At 35.0% G+C, this 13518-nt stretch overlaps 3 protein-coding genes across 3 annotated transcripts; all 3 read left to right on the forward strand.

Annotated features, from left to right (window-relative positions):
- Positions 1 to 987: 987 nt before the first annotated feature.
- LOC105633770 (outer envelope pore protein 24B, chloroplastic) lies at positions 988 to 3511 on the forward strand. Its single transcript, XM_012216426.3, has 3 exons — positions 988 to 1340; positions 1696 to 2055; positions 3177 to 3511. Exons 1-3 carry the CDS (start codon positions 1140 to 1142, stop codon positions 3255 to 3257), a joined length of 642 nt encoding a protein of 213 aa, XP_012071816.1. The 5' UTR covers positions 988 to 1139; the 3' UTR covers positions 3258 to 3511.
- A 1226-nt stretch (positions 3512 to 4737) lies between these two features.
- LOC105633769 (DNA ligase-like protein) lies at positions 4738 to 9701 on the forward strand. The gene is made up of 11 exons (XM_012216424.4): positions 4738 to 5466; positions 5547 to 5601; positions 5708 to 5807; positions 5896 to 6139; positions 6643 to 6696; positions 6769 to 6893; positions 7197 to 7767; positions 7990 to 8104; positions 8218 to 8267; positions 8710 to 8847; positions 9290 to 9701. Exons 1-11 carry the CDS (start codon positions 4900 to 4902, stop codon positions 9548 to 9550), a joined length of 2280 nt encoding a protein of 759 aa, XP_012071814.1. The 5' UTR covers positions 4738 to 4899; the 3' UTR covers positions 9551 to 9701.
- Positions 9702 to 10137: 436 nt separating this feature from the next.
- LOC149493424 (putative membrane protein At1g75140) lies at positions 10138 to 12630 on the forward strand. Its single transcript, XM_089726212.1, has one exon. The coding sequence runs from the start codon at positions 10484 to 10486 to the stop codon at positions 12446 to 12448; it is 1965 nt and encodes a 654-aa protein (XP_089582338.1). The 5' UTR covers positions 10138 to 10483; the 3' UTR covers positions 12449 to 12630.
- Positions 12631 to 13518: the final 888 nt, after the last annotated feature.

A 13518-nucleotide genomic window follows, 5' to 3' on the forward strand; every position in this document is an offset into this window, starting at 1 on the left:
GAATCACCATTCATCGAGACAATATATAAGTTAATATAAGTTTTAAAATCCTAAATTTGTTTGATATATGGATAAATTAAATAAGTTAGAGTATATTGTGATTTTTTTTGGCTTGCTCATGTGTCAACCGTGAAAGAGGAACATTAAGTGGTTGTTTAGATTGATAGAATGTAAATACATAATTTTTTATTAAACTAATGTCTTATTTATATGAAATCTATGGATTGAATATTTATAAAATGTTTTTAAAAGCAAGGGTATTTTGATAATATATATATAAAATAAAAATATATTTGATATTTAAGATATTCCTTAAATATCTCCAACAGAAGAGATAGTGGGGGATTTTTCTCCGTTACCTTGATCTCCTCAAGCTCAGCTGCTTCTCCCCTCATTACAAGTAGCAGCAGACAGAGATAAATTAAATTGAGGATCATCTGAAAAAATTTAAACTACTTAATCATTCTATCTTTATTTAAATAAAAACAGTCTCGTTTCCAGAAACTATTAGTATCGATAGAATTCACATATTTAAAAAATATTTTTAAGATAAGATTAAATTGTTTAAATTCTCTAAAATTGGATCTCTTTTTTGAAATTTTGAAATTAATATCATGACATAATTTATCAAATTCTGTGGATCATGATCTAATCTTTCTCAACTAAACTAAAAAATTTGACAATTCAAACTATCTTTTTAATAATAGATAGGATCTTAGCTAATTTTTAAATATTGGCATTTGGTACTATATAACTACGACTGCACATGCAGCTTACAATCTGATTTATATCCAGGAAGTTTACAGGAAAGGTCAACATAGAAAAAAAAAAAAAAAAAGAAAATAAAGAATTCATGATTAATGAGATTTTTTTTTCTCTCTCAACGGGACCAACACAGCCCGGTAAATAGCCCAGGAAAAAAAACACCAGTAGGCAGTAGCAAGTCTATAATGCAGAGCCGGCGCCAGACCGTTGACTGTAGACCCAATGGCCCATCTAATCTTAAACGACAAGGGCCGCCAAAAAATCGCAAGCACCGATAACAAATATAAAACCAAATAAAACCCTCGACATATCCTCGTTTTCCTTGCTCCGCCTATCTCCTTCGTTTGTCACGAAACTCCTTTGTTTGTCGTGAAATGATGAAGGCATCTTTGAAGGGCAAGTACGAGAATGACAAAAGCAGCGGAGCTGCTACGATCGCCTTCAACGCCGGCGATGTTAAGCTCCGGGCTTCGTTGACGGACGCCACCGTTGTCAATGGCCCGAGCTTGAACGGCTTGGCTTTAGGCATCGAGAAACCTGGCTTCTTCATCGTCGATTACAACGTCCCTAAAAAGGTAATGCATAAAATCCGTTCACTTGCCTCAAAAATGGCCCAGTTATTGGTGTTGAAAAATTATAGTAAAAGTTAATTGAAAGTTGAAACAATTGTTGCGGTACTGCTTGTTTGACTTTCTTTTGTATGTATACCGATTAGCCAAATGTAGATTTTGACATCTAGGGTTTCAATTTAAAGGAAGCTCTCGATTCAGTTACTGAAACTAAAAGGAAACCTGAAATCCAAAAAATGACAGCGTCTGAAATGATAATTGAAGAATTTGAATTCTCTTATGTTGTTTAGATTTCTCTGTGATATTAACACACTTACTTTGACAGTTTTTGACCAAGTTAATACCTCGTCTTGTTGTGCAGGATTTTCGGTTTCAGTTTATGAATACTGTTAGGGTTGCTGATAAGCCCTTGAACCTCACATACATTCACAGCAGAGGGGATAACCGCACGATATTGGATGGGGCGCTTGTGCTTGATTCGGCGAACAAGGTGTCTGCCAATTACATGCTTGGTACAGGGAATTGCAAGTTGAAGTATACTTATGTGCATCAAGGAGTGACTACATTTGAGCCATGTTATGATTTGGCAAAGAACTCCTGGGATTTTGCTGTCTCGCGGAAGGTTTATGCTGATGATGTGTTTAGGGCTACATATCAAACATCAAGCAAGGCATTAGCTTTAGAATGGTCAAGGAATTCAAAATTTAGTGGAAATTTCAAGGTAAATGCAAGATTCTTATGTCCATGTTTCTGCTCGTCATTACTTGCTTGGTTTCTGCTTCTTACTTCACTTTCTTTTTTTTATTTTTATTTTTATATATTATCATTATTTATACTTTTTTATGGCAAGTACAAGTTGCGAATTCTGTGTTAATTGATAGTAACTAGTCTTAGCCCCGTAAAGAGTCAGTTGACCTTAAATTACATATTTTTCTTTCTCAACTAAGAATCTCATATTTCATTACACATAATTTAAGTTTGGAATTTGAGCAGTCAAGTGCTTGATATCTATTATTATGTTAAATGCACCATGTTTTGGTTGGTCCAGGACCTTGTCATAGTTCTTAGATGTGTCATTTAAATGATCATGTAGTAGAAAGCTGTCTGATTATGCTAGCATTGGATTAAATGATAAGGCAGTGCCAAGGCAACTGATTCATGATTATTAGGCTCATTGCATGTATACGGCTATGCTGATAATGTGGGAACTTGTTACTTCCATGATATTTTGGTTCTTGAGCTTCCATGATGGTAAATCTGAATTTATTTTATTGAAAGGGGAAAGCCTAAGTTACATTGATTTTTTCTGTCACATCACATGCAAAGAAAATACATTGAAAATTTGTAGTTGGTTTGTTACATTCACAAAGCAGAAAAGTGGGCTAATAAGTAGTGTACATAGGCTGTTTTAATGCTGAACTTGATATCCTTTCCTGTTTAGAGAAGTAAAATCGTACAGCATGAAGGAGTGAGGGAAAGTAGTGTTTCTCTTCATTTCTGGAAATTTAATTCTTTTAGGAAATTGAGAGGGATCTGAAAGCTTCATGCAGTGAAGCACTTCCAAGATTAGCAATCACTTTATTATTTTGAATTCAAGGAAAGCAGACACTGTAATCCTAGATTTTTCCTTATCTTGAAACAATATGATGACTTGTTCAGGTATTGCTTGTATTTGAATGTGCGATTGATGATGGCTGTAAGCTATGAAATTCTTTTTAGTGGTTGTCTTGCTTTTGCCTGTGAATGTCTGGTTAAGCATTTCTAATGTTCCAAATATTTATGCTTTATCTTACGAGGTTCTAACTGAAATCTTTCCTGGTCTTGGATCGATGTTTGGTTCAGATCGCTGCATCCGTCAATTTGGGAGAGGAATCGAAAGTGCCAAAATTAAGTGCTGAGAGTACATGGAACTTTGAGGTGTGACATGTTCTTTGGTGATGATTTATTTGATAGATGCGACATTATAGTGTTCAGGTCCCTTAAATTTGGAAAAACATTGCACCCACCATTGGCTGTGCCCCTAGTAGCTGTATGCTTCTATTTGTAATATTCCTTGAATATTGTTCATAATTGCGGCGAGCGAGCTGATGATTGGCCAGGCAGCAACTCCATCGCAGCAATTGTTAAAACTGCTATTTTTTTTTCTGAAATATATTACCGTTTCGGTAATTTTAAAATTTTGTATCTTTAATTATTACCCCTTGTCCTTATTCAAGGGTCAGCGTTTTTTTTTTTTTTTGGCTTTTGTTACACTGGTTCCTCTTTTGTTTGTAAGGTTTTTGAAACATAAACCAAAAATATTCCTATCTAAGGCTCTATTTGAATCCATAAAACAATTTTCCTAAAAAATCTTTCTGGGTTTTCTAATATTTGGTATATTCAGGGAAATGAGTAAACAGAAATCAAAGCAAAAACTAAGTAATTTTAAAAGAATATTTTTTCCTCTCTCGAGTAATTTTAATAGAAAATAACTTTTCCTCCATGAGGGAGAAAAATATTTTTTCAGCGTTGATAAATTTATTACTATAATCTTATAAAAATACATTTATATTATGACATTGATAATCGATTCGATAGAGTACGCATGTTGTTAATATTACTGGCTACTGTGATTACTACAATTTATTAAAAATATATTTATCTTGCATTTTTACAGCTATACACTAAAGCATTAACATTTAAGAAATATATATATTTTTTCAAATATCTAAAGACCTGAATAAAAATATTAAAATTTAAGAATATAATTTTATTATCAAATAACAAACTTTTATTCTACAACACCATCGTTTATCCATTTACTCTACGTTATTAAAGATGCAATAGACAATATCATTCGTAGTCATATATCTTGTTCAGACACATCAAATGAGTTCTTATTTGTTATTAAAGATGCAATAGACAATATCATTCGTAGTCATATATCTTGTTCAGATACATCAAATGAGTTCTTATTCATAAGAGTTCATATGTAGCGAAATTTTAATTTCACATAATATATAATTAAATTTTAAAAAATAACTACAAGATAATTATATAAATAATTTTTTTTTTTAGAAAATTATAACGTAGATAAAAAGTACTATAAAATTTACCGACCCGTTTATTTACATCCTATATCGAATCATGAATCAATTTAATTCTAAACTAAAAATTGAAATATGTTTCTTTTATAAATCAAATCAAAATCAAATTATATTATACATAAAATTGAATCAATTGAGTTTGCTCGATACTGTGAATTGAATTAATTCCATTTGATTTTTTTAAATAAATTAATTTAATTGAAAATTAAAAATATTTAAAATCACGAATCAAATTGAACCGATCTAAGTTAAACCGGTTCCTTTTTTTTTGTCTTTCTGGTTTAAGCAGTGAGCGCTCATCCAATTCACGATCATTCAGTCGCAAAAATTGGCGGCTCAAATTGCGCCAATTCTCCAAAAATTTTAAAACATTCGGCGCCAAAATTCGACCCTAAGATACTAATATCGACCTAAAGCGCCTTCAAGAAAGAGAATGATAAACCCCTTGTAGTTGATATCTGTGACAGATTTCGACGGAGATGGATAATGAAGAAGAGTTTTCGCAGTTTTCGGACTCCGAAAAGCAGCCTTCGCCGGTTCCTGAAAGAAGGCTCAAACGTCTAAGAAAAGCAAACGAGAAATCTCCTAAAGATCATATCCCGAGTGATGATGCGCCTTTGGTTCTTGAGGCAAACTCAACAATATTTGAAGCTTTAGACAGAGGAGAAAACAACGGGGAAGATTTTAAAGAATTAAATGACAGATCTGAGTCCCAATTCGAATGTTTACAAAATGGAAATGAATTGGATTCCGGTTTTGATAGTTTGGATATCGAGAAAGTTTATTATGGAGCTAAGAGATCTTTGGAATTTGGTTCTGTGGCTGAGGAATATCATGGCAGAGTTGGGAATCAAATGGGTACGGAAGTGGAAGGGGATATTGGGGAATTGAGGACAGAGCAGGAGTCGGAGAAGAAACGCCGGAATGTGGATGAACTCGAGGATAAGCAAGAGAAGAAAAAGAAGAAAAAGAGAGTCAAGAGTGGCAGTGATGAACCTGACGAGATGTCATATTCAGCTATGCCCACCAAAAGAAGAGGGGATAAGGCATGTGATTTTCGCTTCTTTGGAAATCAAGGGCTTTTTGAGTTTGTTTTGTTAATTTATAATTGCTTTTGATTATACAGGAAAGAAGAGATCGACTTAAGGAGCTCCGCTCTGAATCTCAGAGGTTGTTGAGAGGTATGAATTGAATTTTCTTTGCTGGAACTTGATTACTTATTACTTTAATAGTTGTTTGGATCCTGATATCAAATTTTGAAACTGTATCTCTTTTCCTTTTGACTAGAAACTAGAGATGCATCATTTAAACCTGTTCCTGCTGTTCAAAAGTCTGTTTCTTCTGTTTTGGAGAAGATCCGGCAAAGGAAGCATGGATTTTCAGAAAAGTAAGTGAAGTTCAATAGGATTTGATTTGGGATGATCTATTGGTGGTACCATTTAAAATATTTAATTCTATCTCCGCGATTTTTGTAGTCCCAGTTCCGTCATTACAATCAGAAATTCTTCTCTTGGGGGCAATGACTCCATCTCAAGAGAGCTGATACTGGACTTCGATACAGAAAATTCCCCTTTCGTGGATGTAGAATATCACAAGGCTGAAGAAGCAGATAGTGAAAATACATGTTTTGGAGATGTGGAGGGCAGTTTACATGCTCAGAGTGCAGAAAGATCTAAGGAGACTTCTAACGACAGTCACAAAAACGTAACTTCTAAGATGGTGAGTCAGATAATGTCGCTTTTCCATAATGACTTTGTGTACCTCCCAACTTAACTTTAAATGGGTATATGTTGTGTTATAGACTTGTAACTATATGATTAACCTAATTACATGTATAGATGCATTTTTCTTCTTTCTGACATGCAGAACACTATGCATTTGTAAGTTTACAAGCTTTAACCCTTATAAATTATGTTTCTAATTTACTTTTATCCCTTGACCAATTCTTATAAAAAATAATATTTGTTTTAAGCCCACAATCAATGTATTTTGTAACAATTTCACTACATGCTTTAACTTTAACCGTTAATGACAATTTTTTGTGGCGAATGGGAAACTCTTAAGAGTCATAAATAATCACTTGGCACTTTTTGTACTTTTTACATTGCATTTAATTATTCAAATTCGATATGCAAACTGGTTTCTGCCTTAAGTTACTGGTATGCAAGCAAGTAAATGTTCACAACTGAATGAATATAATAACTATGTCTTTGAAATTGCAGGATTTGGATGGGGCTTCAAAACAAAAATTTCGAGCTCCCGTTGATGATACTCAGGTTTAATTTTGCACCTGAACTTCACTCATTGTAAACCAGTTAATAAACACTAGTTGATATGTTCTTTTGTAGGATATTATTTTTGATTCCCAAACAAGTGACTCCAAAGATGAAACGCCCAGTAGTCCACTAGAAGAAGTTATGAGACCTTCTTTACTTGCAATGAACTTAAAGCTTGACTCTGCTCCTGATGATTTGTAAGTGATTCAAATATTTTCCATCATAAGTATTCTGCCTGCAGCAATCTAATTGCTAAATATTTCTGTAGAGAAAAGGTTTTTTTTCCATTAATGTATTTTATCTATCAGTTTCTTTTTTCTAGCTGTAACACTGTTAGTTGTATATTCATATGTCATCTGAGCATGTGCTTCACTGTTATTGAATCATACTTGCTGGAAATCATTATGTGGAAGCAGTTTCAATTTTTGCATTAACTATGCTGAAATTGATTGTTTTGTAAATCATTATTGTAAAGTGAAAATTTATTGCCTCTTTTGTAGTTCTTCTGATGAAGAGGAAAATGACAAGGAGAACATTGATCCCTGCCTGCATGGATCAGCTGATTTGTCTTCATCTCCAGCAGGTGATCCTGTAAAAGCGTTTGTTGATGACGAAGCTGAGGAAGAAGATGATAGTGATAATGACCTAGCTTGTTTCCAAGATAATGAGGAAGATGAGGATAACATGGAGTCTGAGGAGCTTCATGATATGATAGCAACTGAGTATGAAGAAAGGCCAATTGATGATGAAATGCGTAATGAACTTCATCAGAAGTGGCTTGAGCAGCAGGATGCTGCAGGAACAGAAAACCTTTTGCAGAAACTTAAATGTGGTTCTAAACAGAGAGAAAAGACCTTCATTGAAGAGAAAGATGAAGGGAGTGAAGAGGGTAGAGAGTTTGTTGATGACCCTGAGGAATACCTTGTTCCAAAAAATGCTGTACGAATGAACTTGAAGAAAGCAAAGGAAATGATTCCTCTAATGTTTACAGATAAAGATGATGTATATGTTTCCTCTGATGATGAGGAAACAGAAAGATGTCTTGCTAAGCAGCGCCTCTCTGATAAAGCTGTGAGTTTCATCGGATCATTAATGCATTTGATATGAGCTCAGAATATGATTTTACTTCTCTCTTCTCTCTCTTCTTTTTTTTTTTTTTTTTTTTTTTTTTTTTGTTTACAATTTTCTTGGGGATACCATCATAATTTTGGTTCATAGGTTTTTATGGTTTCATTCTGAACTTTATATGATTTAAATTTCTAGATGGGGACTGAAAATTATGATTTGTAACAGGAAGAGGAAGCAACATTCTTGTCACCAGCAGAGGATGAAGGCTCCAGAGAGATTTTTGGTCTTATAAAGAAGTTGAACAGTGTACCAGACACTAGGAGGAAAGCGAAAACGACATGTACGATCTGTAGTATATGTCACTTACATTGCCAAATCAAAAGGATGTGCAGTGCAGCATGAACTGAGTACTTTGTGACTTCTAACTCTTAGCTTTGTTGCTTTATTTTGCAGCCCATTTTCATATGCTGTCCATTGGAGGAAATAGGACTTTGTCATCGAAGGTAAATCAATTTGCTTTGATTGGATGTAGTGATCGGTTTTACTGCTTTGAATCTATTGTTGATTTCCATGGTCAACATATGGGCATTGTGGAACTCATCGAAGTACAACCATCTGCTCTGTGTTTAGGACTTAATTTGTGTTAGAATTGCGTGCATATGTTACATTCGCTATACTGTAGCGTTCTCTAATCCTTTCATCCTATCTCTGTTCCAATTAGTAGCTCCAATAGAATAAAGTTAAAATTTAGTGATTGTCACTTCCCAAGTACTTGCAATTTTTCTGTGCTTCAAAATTATTACTATTTAAGTTGAAGTCTAACATGCTGTGAACATTCTTGCATCTACCTCTGTTCATATCCAAAAGAAATGAACATTACAAACTTGACTTGCTGCCATTCTATCTTGCTTAACTCACTGTAACCTCTTCTGGAAAATGTTTCAGTCATCTTTCCTAAGTCTGGGGTCAAGAAATTCTCTCCCATCATTCCAGAAACATGGTCCAAGCATAGTTCGTTCTTTTGTCTTTGAAAGAGATGACAGCAATAGTAGGAGTGCAATGTCAGAGGATTCCTCAAATTTGGTAAGCTCTACCAGTAGATTCAACAAATCTTAATTGAGTTGGAAGTTTTAAGGATCTCTCTGCAATAATTTGAGTTGAAACATGCTCAACTTGTTTACAATAACTTTATTTTCTATGGCAATTAAGGTTTTGCTTTTACTTGTGAACAATTGGCACAAGCAGGTTTCTCTGTAATATTTTTCTAACTGACAAATTGATCAACTTTACCAAGGTTATTACAATATGATATTGTGAATTCAACTCAACCACATTCATTTGAAGCTACAAAATTGAAGTTTTCATTTATTAATAGTGGGAACTTGTTCTTGCTTTATTTTAAACTAAACTCAATTAAACTTAGCCTTCATCTTAATATGCTTGCTGGCTAAGAGTTTGTCTTGCCTCAACTTTGTTTAGCACTATGAAATTGTTGATGTTAATTGGGTATACTCTAAATTTGCAGGTCCAAAGAGAAAGCAGACCAAAGAAAGCTGCACCAGCCAAGTTCAGTAACTCGCAAGTTAGGTCCAGTGCTCAAAATACACAAACTATGACAGAAAAGGAATCCGGCCCTTCACTACATGAGATATTAAGGTGCCCATCACTACAATCCAGTAATTGCATTCGCGGTAGCATGGCTGGCCAAGTCGAAGACATATATGCTGCTTTTAAATTGGATCAGAATCTTGTAAAGAGAGAACCTAATGTATCAATAAGAAGTTAAAGAACAGCCCAGGATGGTACATAAAAGTCTGTTAAATGATGTTGGCGATGGTTTTTCAATTGAGATTTAGAAAAATAATGCATTGTAAAGTTTCTCTATTCAATGTTCAGATGCTGAACTGAATATCACAATGAAGCTTCTATTTATGAGATGTGTGCCATACCCAGAATGTTCTAATGAACTCGTGAAAACGTTTGTTCTGAAACCTACTTTGTTTCAAGTGCTGGACTTGGACCACAGTAAGCCACTGAAGGTCAGCCATTGGGCCGAATGCCCAATAATAAAACCACTTGCGCCATGAGGTGTGGCGGGGAGACCGGGGCACAGGGATTCGTGTTCGACTTTCCTGGCCATCTTTCATTTGCTGATTTAGACACTGGCCTGTGTTTTTTTCCCCCATTTTCCCATTTTTCCTCTTTTCTGCCTCCTCTCTTATACTCGATGCTAATCACTAATCACTAACGTATTTATCTCTCAGAGGTAAAAAAAATATATATCTATACTGAAAGGTCAATTTCGGTAAATAGATTGGCAGCGTGTCAAAATATTATATGTCAGCAGATAAGTTTTATGGAACCAACTCGAGAGGATTATTTCCTTCATCTTACAGTGGATGTGCTTGTCCGAGCAAGTATTTTTCGCAAGTATTGCCTGAAAAAAAAAAAAAAAAAAAAAAAAACCCGATTTCTTGCCCTAACATTCATATACCGTACGTAGACCCAAGTCAAAGAAAACCTCAAAAAAAGAAAGATAGTTCTTTCTTTCTTCCTTCTGATCCAAAATCCCTCTTACCCTTGCACCAGATTCGTTAAATCCAACATAGATTCCTGCTATAATCTCTTCAATCTTTAGATCCAAATACTAAAGATCTGCAATTTTTACTCGTGCCAATACAATATATATGACGTTCACACACTGACACAAGCTTCTTCAATGGCGAATACCCACAAAGGCAAGTTGTTCTCTTTTTTCTATTTGTTTTTTATTTTGGCTGCAATTTTGATAAACTATTCGAGCTTAGTCTCAACCCAACACGATCACGAAGACCACCACTCTCCTTACCAGGAACCTGAAATTGAAACTAGAGCTGAATCCAACGCGCAGGAAGTTATATTACATAAGCTCGAAGAAGTAGTGAGAAATCTCAGTGAAGTAGTTGCTAGATTAGAAACAAAATTATCAGAGTCAACGAAAGTAGGGGCGCCTTTAGATTGTATTCAGAATCAAGAACTAGGTGGAACTAATGAGATCAAGTTTGATGGTAAAAGATCTGTTTTTAAAGTCCAAGAAGAGGCAACCGAGGGTAAAACTCAAGATAGGGAGAGAGTAAGAGCGGTTTCAGTTACAAAATACAGCCCATTTTGGTCAGAGAGGTTTCAATTTGTGTCTGCTGTGAAATTAGATTCAGATGCAACTTGTATTAATGTTTTGCCATTTCGAGATTATGAGGGTCTCAGTAGGTACGTTGCTGTTGGGGATGATAAAGGGAGAGTTTATGTGTTTTCGAGGAATGGGGATGTTTTGATTGAGTTTTACACCCAATGCGATTCACCGGTTACTGCAATGGTTTCATACTTGTCAGTTTATAAGAATGAGAGTATTGTGGTCACGGGGCATCAGAATGGTGTGGTTTTGGTGCACAAAGTTCATGAAGGGCTGAATGGAGAGGAGTGGGGTTTATTATCTATTGAAAATGTAGGTAAGTATATCCCCTCTGATCATAATGAAGAAGGTTTAGCTATAAGCATTTTGGAAGTGCATCATGTTGGGAGATCAAGATATATCTTATCATCAGATGTTGGTGGGAAGATTCAGGTTTTTAGAGAAAATGGGACAGTTCATGGTTCTGCCATGCCGGCAAGCAGACCACTTGCATTTTTGAAGCAAAGGCTTTTGTTTCTGACTGAGAGTGGTGCAGGATCATTAGATTTAAGGAGCATGAAAATTAAAGAATCTGAATGTGAAGGATTGAATCACTCTCTTGTTCGGAGTTATGTTTTTGATGCTACAGAACGGTCTAAAGCTTATGGATTTACTTCGGACGGTGATTTGATTCATGTATTATTATTAGGAGATATAATGAACTTCAAATGTAGGGTAAGATCCAAGAGAAAGTTCGACATGGATGAACCCATTGCATTGCAGGCCATTAAGGGATATTTGCTTGTTGTCAATGAACAGAAGGTTTTTGCATATAATGTTTCGACTCAACATTATGTTAGGGTTGGTGGACCTCGGCTTTTGTTCTCTGCTGGTTTGGATGAGATCATAACATCTTTTCTGAATTATCAACTGTCGGGTGCATTTGCTGAGGGGAGGAGAAGGGTGATACCATTAATAGCCAGTGACAAAGAAAAACTTGTTGTTCTTGGCCTTGGTAGTGGATATGTGGGAATGTATCGCTCTAAACTTCCAGTATTTAAAGGAGAATTTAATACAATGCTATGGACAAGTCCTGTGCTGTTCTTCATTCTGTTTCTATTTGGAGCATGGCAATTCTTTGCTAAGAAGAAGGAAGCACTTACATCATGGGGACCAGATGATCCTTTCAGCTCCACATCTGCTACAACAGCAGCTCCATTAGGATCAAGCTCTGGGGACCGATCATTTGTCAATTCTTCTTCAAGAAGAGATGATATGATGGAGTTGAGGACTAGTGGCTTGAGAGGTCCACCACCAAGAAGGTATGTTTCTCCTCCACAGTATCCTGGGGGAGGAGCAACGAGCTCATTCAGGCCCAATTCTGCTGATACCAACTCCAGACCTACTTCTGTTGATCCTAATTATAGAACATCTTCAGAGCTAAAATATAGGGGTTCAACATTGGAATCTACAGGTTTCCCTAAAAGAAGGGAGAATCTGTTTGCGAACAATCAAGTTATGGATGATAGCAACTGAGTTGTAAAATTAGTTCCTGCCAACTTTTAACTTCAGGTGCTGGAATTCTTTCTAGTTTTATATTTGGACAGTTCATTTGGTGTCAGAGAACCTTGTGAGCTTTGAAATGTTGTAACTTGAGTTCCAAGCTGCATAACAAAAAGAAAAATTATAATAAAACATCTTGTTACAGTGTATTGCAATTCTTGCCAGATTCACTAGATTTACAGCTAAGGATTGATTGATTCAATGTGAACAATCAAGTTATCTGCAGTTTCTCTTTGGTCAGATCAGAAAATTTTTTCACCATCGTCACGCAGAAAAAGTTCCTCCATACGAAAATGAAAAAATGAATCAAATTCCATTATCAGATACAAATCTTTGGTCAATGTTTGAATCTAACATGGGCAAAGAATGCACCAGCGGCAGCTCAATCACTAAAAAGTCTCCCACTTGTTAGTGGGAAGGTGGCCGGCTGCTGCCACCGTAGAATCAATAATTAAAATTAAACAGGCAAAAGTCTAAACTAAAGGCTTCATTCAAAAGTTGAAAATTTCCACGCCACTCAGGAGTCAGGGTGGTGGTTCAGATTTCAGAACGCAAATATAACGTCACCATTAAGTCACGACACCGAGGAATCTGATATCAATCAGCATAGCCAAGCACGCTCTGCTGATTTGAAATTATGAAGATAATATAATATTATGTTTTTTATTTTGGGCAAAATTGCCTTTTGGATAAAGTCATAAGGTTTATTCAAAAATAGAAATTTCACGGCTTATCAAAAAATAAAACCACGACCGATAAATGCTTATTCTTATCTAAATTCAGCCAATTAAATTATTGAAAAATATTTTTTTATTAAAACGAGAGTGATTTTTTTATTCACTAAAAATAATAAAATAAAAATAATTATTAAAAAAAATTTATTTTAAGTAATTTAATACTATATAAACGAGCGTTTTATCGAGTCCCAAAATAAAAAAAAACGTGCAGCGGTAGAAACTTCGGAAGAGTACAGTATCTTGTGACGATGTTGCAATTATTTTTTAAATAAATAAATAAAATCTTAAATCTAAATAGTACTAATT

This window comes from Jatropha curcas, chromosome 9 (genome assembly GCF_041381405.1).
Source record: "Jatropha curcas cultivar XTBG-Jc1 chromosome 9, XTBG_Jcur_1.0, whole genome shotgun sequence".
In the NCBI taxonomy this organism is placed as follows: Eukaryota; Viridiplantae; Streptophyta; class Magnoliopsida; order Malpighiales; family Euphorbiaceae; genus Jatropha; species Jatropha curcas.